This window comes from Syzygium oleosum, unplaced genomic scaffold, assembly GCF_021117445.2.
Source record: "Syzygium oleosum isolate NSW1041296 unplaced genomic scaffold, Sole_v2.1 Sole_v2.32, whole genome shotgun sequence".
Taxonomy (NCBI): Eukaryota; Viridiplantae; Streptophyta; class Magnoliopsida; order Myrtales; family Myrtaceae; genus Syzygium; species Syzygium oleosum.
In genome coordinates, this window is record NW_026607516.1 from 1,700,740 (window position 1) to 1,718,878 (window position 18,139).

Below are 18,139 nucleotides of genomic sequence, written 5' to 3' on the forward strand. Positions count from 1 at the left end.
CAAACGGGTCATAAATGCGTTTATAACGATAAGACTAAAGACCCAAAATAAAATGGGTGCTAAACAGTTGTGATTCAATTCAGCTCTATGACTGTCTCTCTCGCTCTCTCACTCAATCTCGCTCTCTCACTCAGTATGAGTTTTTCTAGATTTGATTAAATTTGGAAGTGTTTTAGTAACATGAATTCAGGCAGGTACGCGTCAATAGATTTGTATTACATGAAAATTGATCAAAATGGATCGAACCATTTTCGATCTTACGCAAACCCGACGCAAACCCACTCATTAGTTATATGATTGTGTACGCTCTTTCAAATACTTTCGAACGGAGTAAAATCGACTCGATTAATTCATCAGGATGACGCACGGAACATGATGTTCGATAGTGCCGCAATTGCCTCATGGTTTCTCTTCTCTTGTGGAGGATGGGATACGTCGCGATGCGAAGAAATCGATCTGGAGTCGAGAGCGCTCGAGCCTATTTCAGTGTTTGTCACGGTACCGTCGAATCGCTTGCCTAAGGAGAGAAAAATACTCATCCGAACGGCTTTTTACCTTTGAATTTTATCTTCCCGCATCGGGAATTCCAACCTTCCATTTGGTATTCAGCCTTCGTTTGGGAAACCATAAGACGAAAAGGACATGCGTTAGTTTTGACGAAGAGGCTAATGAAGCAACTCTTTTTCACCTAAAACCCAGAAAACAAAACAAAAGGCGACTCTCATCAAATGCGTTTTGGTGAACAACAAAGGGAAGCCATCCATCGGATTTCGTACGTTGTATTCGTGAACGATATCTTTTACTATACGACCAAGAGAGCTACCTATCGATACGTTTGAGATGAAAGGAGATGGAGGTGATAGGTGAAGGACCGCCGGATCACCAAACTCCATTACAAAAAAAAAGAGGCCCCTAATTGCATCATGCATTCGGACCGAGCAGAGCACGCCTGCACGTGGACGTAAGCTGGAGATCACGTAAGAACATCGCGAACCTCCCATGTTTTGCACATTACTTTTGGTTTTGCGTCCATTGCGTCCACGCTATGGAATCGGATGAGACCGTTTCGGTGAGCTCCTTCCACGTGCCTCACCGGTCAGGGCAGAGATCTTTGGTTGTGTTCGTTACGTTCACAATACCACTACTAGAGCTATTCCAACAAGCCACACATAACTTGGGTTCGACAGCGGCGCGTGAAGAAACGAGTCGATTGTAAGCCGGTAATTCCTTCTTCTGTAACTGTAGAGATACAGAGATCTAGTGATCGGTCGCCAATTATTTTACTTGACAGATATGTTTTTGTGGAAGGAGCGTGTGCTTAGCCCTGCTGTTGATACTCCTAATTTCCTGAATTTGGCTTTGTTTTGCAGTATTATGTGAAATTTATGTGCTTATCATGTATCATTTTGAGTAACGAATAGAATTTTCTTAAAATTGTAAGCGAGAGCTTTCGAAATCGCGGGTGGGATTTATCGATTATAACTTAAAGTGTGTCGACACGTATGTCGCGAGAGTAATTTGATTGGTTGGTTACGTCACGTAAGTCATCTACTTGATGCACGAGAGAGGGGGGGGGGGACACGACAGAAGTTATAAAATGGGCGAACTTACCAGGATCCCGAATGGTCCGAATGAATCGCAATACTCGATTATGCTAAATTTCAAGAGGGTCACACAAAGTTCAACAACCATCAAATTCGGATCGACGAGAAAATTCGGTATAAATTTAGATCAAGGACGATAGAATTGATAGAATTCACCACACCGCATGAATTACATAGAAACTTCTTTTAATCCGGCGTGCATCTCGCAGATGATTCTTGAAAATGCTGCCGACTTCGTGATCGAGAGTTATCGACCTCCATAGGCAGCAGGCACGGGGTTTGCTATGCCTAAAGGGAGGGGAGGGAAGGAGGGAGGGCGGGTTGGTGGGAACGAGTGCATGGCGTAGGACATGCACACCTGCACGTGGGCCGCAGCTACCTCCTTGCTTGCTTCATGCAACGTGAGGTCTTTCGCAGGAGCATTCTTCGGCAACCCTAACTGCGTTGCAAAACTACAATGATATGACCCAGAAAAACATACCTTTCGAGATCATCGCAGTCACCCTCTGGAAAATCTGGTTAGCGCGTAATACCCTAGTATTCCATCATGAGCAGACAGACCCAATTAACATAATTGAATCGGCTCTAGACATGCATTGTAATTACGCGAAGTGGAATAGAAGCAACTTAAAGCGTGAAGCAGTACCGCTGAACTTAAAACCGAGATGGAGACCACCAGACCCTGGTTTGCTGAAGATAAACATCGATGGATCTCACCTCTCAGGGACCATGGAAGGGGCAATTGCATGCGTATGTCGCGATTCAGAAGGAAGATTGATGGAAGGCCTTGCGCGACCAGTCCGAGCATCTTCCGCCCTTCAAACCGAAGCCCTTGCCTATCTCTATGCCCTCAAACACTTTGCTGATCGGCCTCATTTAAAACTAATGCTAGAGTCTGACTGTTCAACGTTGATAAGCTGTTTGAGAGATTCTTCCCTCTGTCCTTGGGATGTTGAGCCAATTATCACTGATTGTATTGGCCTCTTGGCTTTTTTTGAGAGTTTAGAATTGGTCCTTTGCACCCGTGACTCAAATAGATTAGCAGACTGGGTTGTAAAGGCGTCAAGGTGTAAGACCCTCCCCCGAAACTGGGTTTGTAACCCCCCTTCCCCTCTTTGGGAAATCCTGTGTTTTGATGCCCCTTACTCTTGTAGGTGGGCCCGGGTTTAATGAAATGATATCTCTATTTCGACCAAAAAAAAAAAAAACTGCACACTCGACACGTTTCGCTTCAAACGGCCTCGCAAATCTCTCCCATCCTCCAAGGACAGATACCGACTTTGATTTACCTTTAGACACCAAGATTCGATTTTTACTTAAACGTTGTTTCCGTGATGACGCCGCGATTACCGATCGGACCGGGCCCGGGATTTCTCCCCTAGAATTACTCCTTGCGCGACAGCGACCGGAGGGAATTTAAATTTCGGCGGGGGAAGGACGCGGGGAACGATGCTAATTATTATTCCTAGGGATAATAGTACAGATGGTCCTTGAAATTTGATCTAATGTGTAATATGGTCCTTAAGCTTTTTAATTTGTTCAATGTGGTTCTTGAACTTTAGCCCAATGTGTAATGCGGTGACGACATCGAACATTTTCACGTAGTTTCAGGGATTAAACTAAATATATACCAAAAGTTCAAGAGACCATATTGAACAAATTGAAAATTTTGAAACCACACTACACACTAGACTAAAGTTCACAAATTAAAAATTCAAAGATCATATTACATATCGATCAAAATTGAAGGACTATTTGTATCGGTTTTCCTTGTTCCTAATTTTCCCTTCTCGTCGGGTAAATTCGATTGAGTTGAGGTTCTATTCTGGAGCGACCGTGAGAAGCTCCCCTATTATCCTAGAAAACATTCCAGGAATTTCACCGAATTCGATGCGTGGACAAAACATGAAAGACAGAGAACCGGTGGCCACGAGACCTCTCCGTTCAAAAGTCAAAACGCAGCATATTCAATGCGAGAGGCGAGAACGATGTGGCCTCAGGAAGCAAGCCTGGATCGGACTGTCGCAACTCCGAACTTAATGACCCCTTCCCTCTTCCCCACAATAGAGAATAATTAAATGAATAAATAAGAGAAATTTAATTCCTGGAAGGACAGCTTGTAGTTGGGAGCAGCCTCCAGTTGCGTTTTGTTAATCCTCGACCGCATTTATTACCACATGCGTACGTGTTTAAAAAATTGCGTACATTCGATTTCTCGTATCTAGAAAATGTAATTAATAGGGATTCCGGGGACATGCATGACCCAATCCTGTGGTGGGGTTGGCGTATCGAATCGAAATCATATCGAGCGCGTATATCAGTTTCTTGGATCCCCGAAATGCCAACCAGGGCTCGCTGTCCATGCACATGTAGCTGGCGTCGGAGGGGAGCCAACCCCCCCGAAAGGGGGCCTACGAGGCCCTCGGGATGCGGACGACCTCGAATGGCTCCGACCCGAATTGAATTCGTAGTGTTCGGGGCCAGCTCCAGCGCCACATGCGACAGCACATCTGGGGCCAAATGAATAATAAAAGATGAGACATGAGATCGATTTTGCGTAGCGTTGATTTAATGGCAAAAGGTCAAGTGGCCCTTCCATAACATGTTCCTGCTGCAGCATTCATCGGCCTGTGTCTTCAAGCGTACTTTTTTTGTATGCTTGCCAGCTGAGCGATTGAAGATGCATTTATGATAAGGAAAATGTCAAAACAGCACCTTGAGAGTACTTGTTAAAAGATCATTAATTGTGTTGATTCTGAATTATTGCGGCGTTAACAACGGTACAAGCTATTATGATTGGCAAAGTATGCTTGACGCGATGACAAAATCGAGCCTACGGATGCTAAACAACACGCCGAAAAGGAAAAGAATAGGGATAAGCGGACTCCTGTTGAGGTAGTCCGAGTTATCATCTCACAAGCTCACCATGCTCAGTTTCATCTTCTTCTGCCATCCCTGTAGTCCCCTTCACTTTCTTTATCCTTTAAGAAGCCCAAGAAAGCGAGGAAGCCGAAAAAGGCAAACCCACCTGACCAGTTCCCGCCTCCGCCGCCACCGCCGCCCCCACCATCGCCGTCATCGCGGGGCGGGAAGCCTGTCCCACCATCGTCGAGCTGTGGCGATTTCTCCTGGACTGCAATTCAAGTTAAACTTGTCAGCTTCATTTAGAATAGAGAAGAGATTTTTCATGCACTCTCCTACATGTATATCGAACAGATACCATTGAAGTTCAATAGGAACGATCCTAATCCACATAATGCTAGATTGCTGATACCGGTTCAATGTGGATTCATAGAACTATTACCGTGAATAGGTGCTTGAGTAATTGTCGGTGCTTTGTGGGTGATAGTCTGGGTTTGCCCTTCAGCACATCTTGCATTCTGCAAGCAGTTGACAGAATGTGAATCAAGGACTTCAAAACTCGCGAATATCAATAGACAATCTATTCAAGTGCGCATAAGCGCGCACACCCTCTGTGTGTGTGTGTGTGAGAGAGAGAGAGAGCACAGCATAGCATAGCATAGTATTTCAACCAGCAATTTAGTAATATCCATTTACTGCCTCCAAGCATTTTTAGGTCATTTGCATCACCAGGTTATCTAGCTGCATGGTTCTGCCAAAAGATATAGCAAACATGCACGAGTGCTAATATTCTCTAATGCGGGCAGCAGCTTGATTTCTTAAAAGGTGGCATGGAATAGTTACTTCATTTTCTAAAGATACCAATAGCAGTTTAAGAAAATTGAGGGATAAAAAAATTCTCATGCTTAATTGGCAAACCACTAGAGGAATGACAAGAAGACGTGGCTTCGCATGATATTATTATTCTGGTTAAATCAGGTCGAGATTATTTTCCTTAGTCAATATCATACTATACAAGTACCGAGGAAAATAGCAATATATCTCAGAACAGGATGAAGAAGGAAACAAGCAGAGGAGCCAAAGTACTTCAAACTAACCAAAGCTGCAAAACAGATGGCTGAAGCAGATCTCCTTCCAACTGAAGCCTTGGCAAATCTCCTATCAATAGGCTCTAGTTGTAATCCCACTCCAGCTGGACTCGAAGCAATGAGCTTTACTTTTCCCCTTTGAGCGTATAGATGTTGAGATTGCATGCGGAGCTCCGAGGGCAAGTGTTTAGTTCGCTCTTGCAACCAAGCGTCTGCTCTAACTGCACGTAATTTCAAATTATAAATAAAATCAAAACCACGCCTATTCTCATTTTCCAATAACCAAAAAGAATGTGTTTATGGCCCCAACACCTAGACATAAAGGTGCAACAAGCAGAAAGTGCGGAATTTCAGGTGAGTGTATCGGGGTGAAATATGATGTTGTCTCAATGAAAAAAGAAAACGAGGAATACTTTTTAAAGTTAGCTAAGAATGCAGAAAGATAACCTCAAATAAAATGTGCATAAATGAAGATGGTGTGACAAGATCTTATTAGTGCTATTGCAGAACAATCTACCTAAATACACGCTTGCAACAGAAGTAGCTAAGAGTCAACAATCATATATCTATAATTTACTGTATACCCTCCATTTCAGAGATAATGGGGGACAACACCACAGCAGAAAAGGAGACGTCTCTATGAATAACTACTTTATTTGGTTAAATACATGCAACGCAGACCACAGCAAAACTTTGATAGAGCCCAAACAAAAGAGAAACCAGCCTCGAAACTTCAATCCAATAAAGCAGGACTAAACCAATTTAGCAATAATGAAAAGTATGACAGGACCTTCAAATAAAATGCTTTATTACTCAAATAACAGGTTTCGCACTGATTTTATTTTTAACCTAGAATTCTGAATATATTAACTTTATAAAAGACAGGATAATACTAATAGTCCCATAACTCAGATCGTCTTCAAGAAGGTACAAGTTTAAGGTATCAAAGCACAGATGCTAAAAATCTTCAAATTTGGGAGGAAAAAACCATAAGCAAGACCACGAGCAATAGCTTACTCTATAACTGCTACAATTCGTTTGTGAAACACTTTATTTCCAAATAAGTCACACACTTCTTCACTTGTGTACCCCTTTCACATCTAGAAACAAGTGACTAAAAGAGTCTTATACTCACCCTTAACATGCGTGCATAAAAAGGAGGGCACTTCTTGCCCATGTAGTATCCACATAAGCAAAACGATAAATTGCCAAACTCAGAATGACTATACACCACTTATTTTCATAATTGATTAATGAAGGCAGAATAAAATCTTATCGATCAGCTTACAGGCTATTCTGCAATGTATTTTTATTTACCTATTGGTAGTTGAGGGATGGAGGAGATAGTGCTCGAAACCAACATCGACATATTTGTGGGAATTGGATCAATGTAACCTGTAAATATAAGCATTTACCTACATTAGAGCTGAATATAGCAACAGCTTCAATCAATCAGTAAAGAAAAACAATTTTCAGCGGTAATAAGTCAAAGTACAGGACCTAATAGAAAGACCGGAAAAATGATTTAAATGAAAATATTATGAATCTCATGGTCATTACTTATACACCTACAGAGTATACACCATGCATCCAAATACAAAGAATTTAGACACGAGAAGATTGATATCTTATGTTAACAAGATCAGGCTTTTTAACAAGATCGCGCTTTTTAACAGGAAAGTTATACGCGTCAACAGCTAAGAGGGATAAAAGCATTCTGGTGAACAAATGGGGAATTAACACAGGCATGCTATATCCAGACATCTGACCCAAGTCCTAAAACCAGGACAATGAGCAAGAAGAATAGCAAGACTTAAAAGATGTAGCATGTATGGAAATGGTGTCTACAACTTGCATAAGTCCTGCCTCAAGCAACTTGTGCTAGAGAAGTATATACAATGGAAAATGTAAACAACAGAGTTGTCATCCACGGCGGAACGGCTACATATGCACCAGAGGTCCCAGACCCTATTTATGGCATATACTCTGAACAATAAATGCAGCTAAAGGAAATTGCTGACAATAAGTGGATAAAGAGAAATTCATGCGACAACTACGGGAATACAAATTGGAGAATGATCGAACAACTGATCTCCAGGAAGATTGCATACATGGGCACAATACGTCAATACACTAAAGCAGAGTAACTAATACACAGCCAGGAACCCCAGTTTGATGTAGTATCCAATCTGCGCACATTCACAGGCATGCTATGTCCAGACATCTGACCCAAGTCCCAAAACCAGGACAATGAGCAAGAAGGATAACGAGACTAAAAAGAAGTAGCGTGTATGGAAATGGTGTCTACAACTTGCGTAAGTCCCGCCACAAGTAACTTGCGCTAAAGAAGTATATACAATGGCAAGTGTAAACAACAGAGTCGTCATCCACGGCGGAACGGCTACATATGCACCAGAGGCCCCGGACCCTATATATGGCATATACTATGAACAATAAATACAGCTGAAGGAAATTTCTGACAATAAGTGGATAAAGAGAAATTCATGCGATGACTACGGGGATACAAATCGGAGAATGATCGAACAACCCATCTCGAGGAAGATCGCATACATGGGCATGATATGTCAATATGCTTAAGCAGAGTAACTAATGCACAGCCAGGAAACCCAGCTTGATGCAGTATCCAGTCTGCGCACATTCACACATCCCATGACGAAAAATAAACTATGCTTGGCGATTTCAATGACATATCCGTGGCACTTTTTTCGTTCAGTCCGCTAAAAACCTCCAGACAATTGATTCCAGTATCTTCTCCACCATGACAGGAAACAAACTCAAAGTACCGCTCAGTCTCCACATCTTTGCTCGAGGGGGTCAATTGAAAGAAGCAAACTTCGACAATCACGTGAATCAATGGAAAATTACCATCAGAGCATGCCATCATCATAAACCAAAAACTTGATATCACTAGAATTCTCACAGAATTGCAAGCCAATTCTTGGAGCTTCCATCTGGCATATTTCAACAAAACCCCCATAATTCCACGCAATTCATTAGAACTGAACCCAACAATCAAGAAAGAAACGTCACCAGAAATACCCTATTTGGGTTCCAGCCCACTCAGTCCGCCGATGAACAGGAAGAGGCGAAGCAGAAAGCTTCGCAAAACGAAACAGAGCGAGGGTGAATTTTGCACCTCCGTGATGCGAGCGGCGTCGAAAGAGAGAGAGAGAGAGCTTGCCCTTTGGAGGAGCTAACCTTCAGAAGCGAAGATAAGCTTCGTATCGCATGAAGACGCTGCAAAGATCGAGTCTTTACTCCGCCATTGCCGCCGCCTACAAAGCAGAAGACGGCGGAGGAGAGAGAGGAAGAAAGTCGGTTGCTGCCTTGGCTAAGATTATATGATTGTGGTTTTGCTTCGGATTTAAGAGTAAAAGAAAAGAAAATAAATTTTTTTTGGGTCAGAGAAAGAAAATCGATTTTATCAATTTGGTACCATGAGATTTTGAAAATGAAAAATTTCACCGTGCACTTAGCTAATTTTATCATTTGGTACCGCGATAAAAATAAAATATTGGTTTAAAAGGGGGTAAAATAATATGAACCTAAAAAAAAGAGATGGGATGGAAGTGACAGGTAAAGCAAGATGAACTTCAAATTGTCACTATATTAATAACAGGACAAAGATAGTGAAATGAATCTCCACCACAATAAAAACGAATTGCTGAGAAATTCAAAAGATTGGAATTTTATATTCGTTTTCTCACATAAGGAATAGAATTTGATTCAAAGGAAAATCCATTCGAGACTACTGGTTGCTACATTTATATAGTTTTGAAAACCTTTTATTTTCTCGGGGTTAATACTACGAAAAACCTCAAATCGGTACACCTGTAATAAATTTACCCAAAGCTAATTTTTTGACAATAAAAAATCTCAAATTAGTACATTTGTGACAAATTTACTCTCCATTAATTTCTGTTAAATTGGATTAATACAAAAAAATCACAAATTGGTACATATGTGACAAACGGAAGGTAAAACTCAAAACCGGTACATCTGTTAACTGCCGCGTATCATTTAACAAAGTAATTTGACAGTAAAATTTAATGGAAACTAATGGAGGATAAATTTGTCACAAATGTACCGGTTTAAGGCTTTTGGTTGTTCAAAAAATTAGTTTGGGATAAATTTATCACAAGTGTACCTATTTAGGATTTTTCGTGTTATTAACCATATTTTCTCGTCCCTCTATTTTGTCACGTTTTTATGAAGCAAGTCCTTATATTTTTAACTTCTCTTTAATTAAACCGTTCTACTTATACACATTTTCTAATTAAGTCCTTGCGATACTAAATCTAGTCAAATCCAGCTGACCGGTCTATCAATAAGAATATTTCAATGCATAGGTGGTCACATTGGCTAAATTTTATTCACGTCATAAAACTCGATTCTTTATGATTTGATATCACCAAGTCGCCGGAATTTTCACAGAACTAATCTAATGCCAAATGCCCACAACAATTGCAAGTCAATCCTTGCACCCAAATGGAAGAACTTGGTTTCCATCCCAAATGTTCAAAAAACCCCATAAATGCAAGCAATTTATAAAAAAAACACTGAAGACTCAACAATCAAGAAAGAAACCTCATCAGCCCACTTGGTCCATCGACCCATTTTAGTCCACCGATGAACAGATACAGCAAGCGGAAGCCCAAGAAACGCGAAAAAAGAGCTGAAGAATCCCACCGGAAGACGGCACACCGAGGAGGGAAGTCGGTCGGTACCTACATGGATCTTAGGACGTGATGTGGTTAGGGGGTGAGCGGTCCAGCTTCAATCCAAGTTTCATTCAAGGTTGGAATCTAAACCCTATCCTGCGTATCCTTGAACCTATTCTGGTTCCAGAATTTATCCTAGATCGGGCCAATTTCTTTTCTTTTTTCTTTCATTTTTTTCCTTTTTTCTTTCATTTTTAATTAAACAAATTAAAAGTGAACGCAACAACAAAGATCTCTATTTGTCAATCAACAATCCATAAAAGATAAACACGTAAAATAAAATAAACAATAAAAAAGTTCAAAATATATAACCGTGATTCTAGTGTGGTTCTTCGAATCCTAATTCGAGAATATAGGTGTCGAAATAGGCTATTGATCAATTTTTTGACTCATATATTTGGGTTGAACTTCCGTCTCACCGTAGCATCTTCCTACACATGACTAAAAAGCTACCAATTATTCATTTCGAATTCAATCGGAGAGACTAATAGTATCCCATCGACTGATATTGCAATTCGAGCGGCATGACTAATCCTCAATTTCAACCGAGAAGCTCTTGAATTCACTTGCAGCTGATGATATGCAAGATCGGTGGATGAATCTATCGTAATCCCAATTTTGGAATTGCACCTGTTCCTTATTACCGCGAGATGATCGAGTCATTCAACATGTATATTTTTTCCCCTGTTTTGGCTAACTTAACCACTTCAGCGAATGATCGAGTGCGCTTTTTCGTTTTCTTTGATTGGATTGATGATGTGGTGATGGTTTGCTGATCTGGATATATAGAAAGAACGAAGAGGTTAAATCGATTAGACATTTATCTAGGTGGTTGCGCTTGTCAAGTCGGAGAGGGGTCATTAGTGGAGTACGAGACACAACTTGGTTTGCGAACCTCCCTTTAGTGTGCCGAAAAATCCGCAGTTAAACCTCAATGAAGGGCCGGATGCGGCGCGCAAACGGTGCGTGCGATCTTCCCTGAGGAGCCACGTGCCGGCACGCAAACGCCCGGTAACAGTCCTTTGCCGGCAAAGGTGCCTGAAGCCCCACGCAAATGTCCGCTCAAGGTCATCCGCTGGCAAAGGTCCTGCAGCCCACGTACAAACGTACGCTCAAGGTAATCCGCCGGCAAACGTACCTGAAGCCCCCGCACAAACGTTCGCTCAAGGTCATACGTCGGCAAAGGTGCCTAGAGCCCCGCACAAAGGTCCGCTCAAGGTCATCCGCCAAAAAAGTCCTTGAAGCCCCTGAGCCAATGTCCAGTGACGATTGAGAAGGGGTGCGTAGTGTTTGGATAACCCATTTACATTTAACCCAAAAACATAAACTTGAATTTGTTTCATGATTTGTGGATGGCCGGGTCGAATTTTCACCACTCGTCCATAACTCGACCCTCGAGCTCTCCCACTAACTCGACGAGCAAATCGAGCCATCTATTCTTCAAATGCAACAATATAGGGAGAAAAAAAATGCTAAAAATGAATCCTAAGACAGGTTGGAAATAAGTTGAATATGGATCGAGAAATTGGCATTACAAATGAATGGGTCAAAACGAATTAAACATGTTAATTTAGGTCAGATCATTTATGAGCCGACCCAAATCCGACTCAACCCATTCATTTGACAGAATGCTCTATTTCTTTTATTGTGTTGGATTTGAGGAATGATGCAAATGAGAAGGGGAGGACTCCTATTTATACATGAACCCCTCCAATTGTAACTATAATCTTCCATCGATCTAACGGTGAAAGTCCAATCTCCATTTCTATCACCTCCTTAATTAATTACAAGAGTACACTTCTCATTATACTTCTAGGAATATTATAGATTACCCATTGTAACCCCGGACCCTTTGAAGCATCAACTTTGCATGGTTCACCTCCTCGACTTATTGTGTCCTGGAAACAATTTATACATGAATCCCTCTAATTGTAACTATAATGTCCCGTTGATCTAACGGTGAAAGTTCAATCTCCCTATTTATCACCTACCTAATTAGTTACAAGTGTACATTTCTCATGGTACTCCTAGGAATATTATAGATTGCTCATTGTAACCCTTGACCCTTGGAAGCTTCAAGTTTGCTTGGTTCCCCCTCTTAAACTTTTTGTGGCTTGAAAACATCATATCTGTGACATAAAGCAATATGAACTAATTTGTCACCGTATTGATTATAGGACAAAGAGAGTGCAATGAATCTCCACCGAAGTAAAAACGGTGTCTTTTCAATTGCACACAATTGTTTTTTAGAAATTGAAAAGATTGAATTTTTATAGGGTTAATACCACGAAAAACCCTAAACTGGTACACTTGTGACACATTTACCATAAATTATTTTTTTGACCATAAAAAACCCCAAACTGGTACACCTGTGACAATTTTACCCCAAACATACCATAAAAAATCCTAAACTGGTACACATGTGACAATTTTACCCCGAACTATTTTTTAATATTATTTTTTTTTATTTTTTGAATTTTTTCTTTTCTTTTCTTTTCTTTTCTTTTTTTTTCCTTCACCTTCAACCTCGGCCGGTCGCCGGTCCGGCGATCGGCTAGAGGCGAAGCCGGCGAGGGCCGCTCGCCGAGATCCGGCGAGGGCCGCCCTCGCGGATCCGGCGAGGGCGACCCCGCAGTATCGGCGAGGCGCCCTCGCCGGCGTCGGCGACCCTCGCTGCGTCGGGCGAGGACGACCCTCCCTGCGTCGGGCAAGAGCCGTCCTCGCACGCCCGGGGGCAAGGCGACCCTCCCGAGCTCGGGCGAGGGCGGCCTCGCCCGCAGCGAGGGTCGACCTCGCCGGCGTCGGCGAGGGCCGCCAACGCCGACGAAGGCGGCCCTCGCGGAGTCCGGCGAGGGCGCCCTCGCCCGATATCTCGCAGGCGGTCGCCGCCCGACGCCGGCGGCGGCCCTCGCCCGACGCGAGGCGACCCTCGCTCGCGTTGGGCGAGGCCCCCTCGCCCGAGCCGGGCGAGGGTCGCCTTGCCCCGGGCGGCGAGGACGGCCGCCGACGCCGGCGAGGGCGGCCTCGCCCGAGCCGAGCGAGGGTCGCCCTTGCCCCGGGCGGGCGAGGATGGCCCTTGCCCGACGCCGGCGAGGGCGGCCTCGCCCGACGCAGCGAGGGTCGCCCGACGCCGGTGAGGGCGGCTCGCCCGACGCAGCGAGGGTCGCCCGACGCAGCGAGGGTCGCTCGCCCGACGCCGGCGAGGGCCGCCCTCGCCGGCTTCCGCCTCTAGCCGGTTGCCGGACCGGCGACCGGCCAGGGTTTGAAGATGAAAAAAAAAAGAAAAGAAAAGAATAAAAAATAAATAAAAATTCGAAAAAAATAAAAAATAATATTAAAATTTTAATTCGGGGTAAAATTATCACGTATGTACGGTTTGGGGTTTTTGTGGTAAGTTCGGGTAAAATTGTCACGAGTGTGATTTGGGATTTTTGATGGTCAAAAAAATAGTTTCGGGTAAAATTGTCACGGGTGTACCAATTTGAGGTTTTTTATGGTCAAAAAAATAGTTTGGGGTAAATGTGTCATAAGTGTACCAGTTTAAGATTTTTCGTGGTATTAACCCATTTTTATATTAGTTTTCTCACACGAGGGATAGGATTGGTGAAAAGGAAAATCCATACTACACTATTGCTTGCTACATTTGAAACTTTCTTTCATTCCTATATTTTCACTTTTTTTTAAAGCAAAGTCCATGTATTTTAAACTTGTCTAACTAAGTCATTTTATTTACAATTTTTTTTAATCAAGTTCGTCTTACACCAGATCCAACCAGATGCAGCTGATATAGTTGTTGGACAACGTAATAATACAATGTGGATAAATTTTTTTTCAAAATGGACATCTATTTATTCCCCAAAGCTCATTGGAAAGTTGAACCAAACGCAACCTTATGAGTCCATACTGGCCAAGTTCTACTCACGTCATACTTAGACGTCGTGTACACTAGCTAAAATTTTCTACACACGTCCACATGGACATCCGTATATTTAATTGGGAAAAAACCACCAAAAATCTCAAACTTTGCCATCTGTGACACATTTACCCCAAACTTTTTTTTGTGACACCAAAAACCCCAAACTTTGCTATTTGTGACACATTTACCTCAATATACTGTAGCCTAGGGTATTTTAGTCTTTTTCCCTTTTTTCTATTTTTTTCTGTTTTTTTTTCTTTATTAATAGGCAAAGTTGCCCTCGCCAGGCGGAGTCTCCGGCGACCTCGCCGGCGCGCGGCAGCGGCGCCTCGCCCCGCCCGAGCGAGGGCCGCCTCGCCGGCGTTGGACAAGGGCGACCCTCGCCGGCGTTGAGGCGAGGGCAGCCCTCACCTCGCCGGCGTCGGGCGAAGGGACCCTCGCCCCGCCTAGGCGAGGCGCCCTCGCCGGCGTTGGGCGAGGGCGACCTAGCCTCGCCGGAGTCGGGCGAGGGACCCTCGCCCCGCCCGGGCGAGGTGAAGGCGCCCTCGCACGGGCGGGGCGAGGCCCGCCGCTGCGTCGGGCGAGGCTTCCCTCGCCCCGCCCAGGGCGAGGCGGCCCCGCGAGATCCGGCGAGGGCGACCTCACGCCGGACCGGCGAGGCCCCCTCACCGGATCCGGCGAGGCGGCCCTCGCCGGCGCCGGCGAGGGTCGCCCTCGCCTCGGGCGAGCGAGGGCGCCCTCGCCGACGCCCTCGCCCCTCGCCGCTGTCGGCGAGTGGCCGCCTCGTCGCCCGGGCGGTGGCGACCTCGCCCGACGCTGCCGAGGCCGCCCGACGCCGGCGGCAGCCTCGCCCCGCCCAAAGCGAGGGCGCCTTCACCTCGCCCGGGCGGGCGAGGGTCCTCGCCCGACGCCGCGGCGAGGCGAGGCCGGGCCGCCTCGCCCAACGCCGGCGAGGGCGCCTCGCCCGGGCGGCGCGAGGTCCTCGCCCGACGCCGGCGAGGCGAGAGCCGCTCACCCAACGCCGGCGAGGGCCCTCGCTCGCACCGGCGAGTTCGCCTGAAGACCTCGCGGCGAGGGCGCTTTTGCTTTTAAAAAAAAAAAAAAAAAAAAAAAAAAAATAGAAAAAGGGAAAAGACTAAAATACCCTAGGCTACAAGATATTGGGGTAAATGTGTCACAAATAACAAAGTTTGGGGTTTTGGTATCACAAAAAAAGTTTGGGGTAAATGTGTCACAGAGGGCAAAGTTTGGGGTTTTTGGTGGTTTTTTCCCTATTTAATTTGCATCATACTTTGGTGTCTCCACTTACCACGTCAGTTGAATTTAGTCGGATTTGCTATCTAAAGGAGTTGATTAAAGAATATTTGAAAATAGAAGGACATGATTAAGCAAATTAAAAGTATAAGCACTGGATCAGAAAAAGTATGAAAGTATAGGGATGAAAATAGAAGTTTTCCTTTTCTTTTCAGCACGTAACATTTTATTGGTTGAAAACCGGTTTTTCCTGTGTCTTTTTCTTCCTCTTCATCCCCTTCTATTTCCACATCACTTGCCCACGAAAGGCCTACTCATAGTTTCATCTCCTCATAACTCTTCTTTCTTCGCTCCAACACTCTTCACAATTCGATTTTCCCCAAATTTCCCTCCCATAGAGAGATCCAACAATTTTTTTCACCATTCAAAACTCGCACTTCGACACAACCACCGCTTGCAGCAATAACTCGAGTTTCAAGGCCCGATCGAAGCAAGCCTCGAAACTAAAATCTCTCAGAAAACGTGATGTTCATGGTATACAAGTTTCGCCTCGCAATTACCAAAAGATTTCGTGATAATGACACAAACGGTCCATGAAATTTGGAAATATGGTCCATGAACTTTTAATTTATTTAATGTACCCTTAAACTTTATTCCAATGTATAATGTAGTCCCTAAACTTTTAATTTGTCCAATGTGGTCCCTAAACTTTTGATTTATGTTCAATCTAGTCCTTGAACCATATGAAAATGTTCAATGTTGTCCTTAAATTTGAATTGCCGAAGGGATAATTTTTGAACATTTTCATATAATTTATGGATTAAATTGAACATATACAACCACCCGCCTGGGTAGCGTTGCTGGAGCGCGCACTCTTCCTCTCGCAAAAGGTTGAGTGTTCGAATCCCGGACACCCGCAGGGTGACTTGAGCACTAGGTGGCACGTGTGTGGTGGCTAGCACGTGTCGCCCCGGGGTTACTCCCATTGTCGGCCTACGTGCGGGGTTCCGGGTTACAAAAAAAAAAAAAAAAATTGAACATATACAAAAAATTCAGGAATTACATTGAACAAATTTAAAGTTTGTGGACGACATTGTATATTGAGCTAAAGTTCAAAAATCATATTGCACGTTATGCTAAAGTTCAGGGATCTTTTATATCAGATGTCAGTGTCCTCAAGGTTTCCCTAGACATGCGGACAAACCAATAGCTTTCTAAGAAAGAAACGGTATGCCACCATCGATCGTTCAATTTGCACACAAGTTTGTTCATTTCCCAATGATTGAGGACTGGAGCTTGAGAACAACGGGTCAGGGAAGCTGAATCTGGTCTTGCCGACAGAGAGAAAGAGGATGAATCGAGAATAAGTCAATTTGGCAGTATTCCCCAAGGCATCGTTTCACTTCTAGGCCACAAATGAAGATAGCCCATGTTAGGTCCAAGTTGCTCAATACAACCTAGGAACACAAAATCCGTCCAAACTCAGATTATATATATATAGAAAAAATACTATAAAAAAGTTTAAATTATGCCTGCCGACTGCCGCAACACTAATACTTAAATGATTTTTGTGTCACGAAAATCTCCAAATTTACATTAGTGTGATAAAAAAAACCCTTTGTCGTCTACCACAAAAAATCCTAATTGCCCACAATTAATGAGAAATCCCCCAAATTTTATTTTTACGTGTCATTGATATCGCAAAATTGATCCAATGTGACAAGTTTAGAATTTTTTTGTCACGCTGGTACACGTTTGGGAGTTTTGGTGACACTAAAAAAATTAGAGTATTGATGTCACGGTTAACATAATTAGGATTTATGGTGATACAATCAAAAGTTTAAGATATTAATGTTACAATGGATATAGTTTAGGGTTTTTGGTGGTATTAACTTAAAATAATATATATTTAGTTGGGCTTCTGAGTTAAACATCTTTTTCGATTTTTCGGCCCCCCAAATCCTTCGTTTTATAATCCACTTTTGTCTCGGGAAAAAAATGGAGCCTTTTGTTTTTTCTAATTTCCTTCCCATAAAAGAATCGGATAATTTTGTTTTTCATTTGCACTTCAAGGCTCGATTAAAATAAAAATCGAAACTAAAGTCTCTGAGAAGCGCGACGTTGCGATCCATAAGTTTCACCTCGTAGTAACCAAATCCATAGACATATTGGACAAATCAATTGCTTTCTAACATAGAACGAGATGCCACTGTCGATTGTTCAATTTGCACACAAGTTGCTCGTTTCCCATGATTGAGGACGGAAACTTCATAACAATGGCCAGGGAAACTGAGTCTGGTCTTGTGGAAAGACAAAGAAAGAAGATGAAACCCTAACATATGTCCATTGTAATGTTATTAACTTAATTTTTTTTCTGTGTCATCAAAATCTCCCAATCTATATCGGTGTAACGAAATATCCTTTATCTATCACGACGAAATCCTAAACTTTGCCCACAACAACACCGGTACCCCAATTTTTTTTTTTCATGTTACTAATTCTCAAATAATCGGTACAAGTTTGGGGGTTCTGGCGACATAAATGAATCCATAAAGTATTGATGTCATGGTGGTGGGCATAATTTAGGATCCTTGGTGATATGATAAAAAGTCTGAAGTACCGGTGCCGTGGTGAACTTAATTTAGGATTTTTTTGTGATATTAACATAAAATT

General features: G+C 43.2%; 1 protein-coding gene across 1 annotated transcript; it reads right to left on the bottom strand.

The window, feature by feature from the left end:
* Positions 1–4,327: 4,327 nt before the first annotated feature.
* On the bottom strand, positions 4,328–8,856 carry LOC115685470 (protein YELLOW LEAF 1, choloroplastic-like). Its single transcript, XM_056304622.1, has 6 exons — positions 8,774–8,856; positions 8,615–8,673; positions 6,872–6,949; positions 5,564–5,775; positions 4,909–4,984; positions 4,328–4,737 (listed from the first exon to the last, which is right to left on the bottom strand). Exons 3-6 carry the CDS (start codon positions 6,921–6,923, stop codon positions 4,541–4,543), a joined length of 537 nt encoding a protein of 178 aa, XP_056160597.1. The 5' UTR covers positions 6,924–6,949; positions 8,615–8,673; positions 8,774–8,856; the 3' UTR covers positions 4,328–4,540.
* Positions 8,857–18,139: the final 9,283 nt, after the last annotated feature.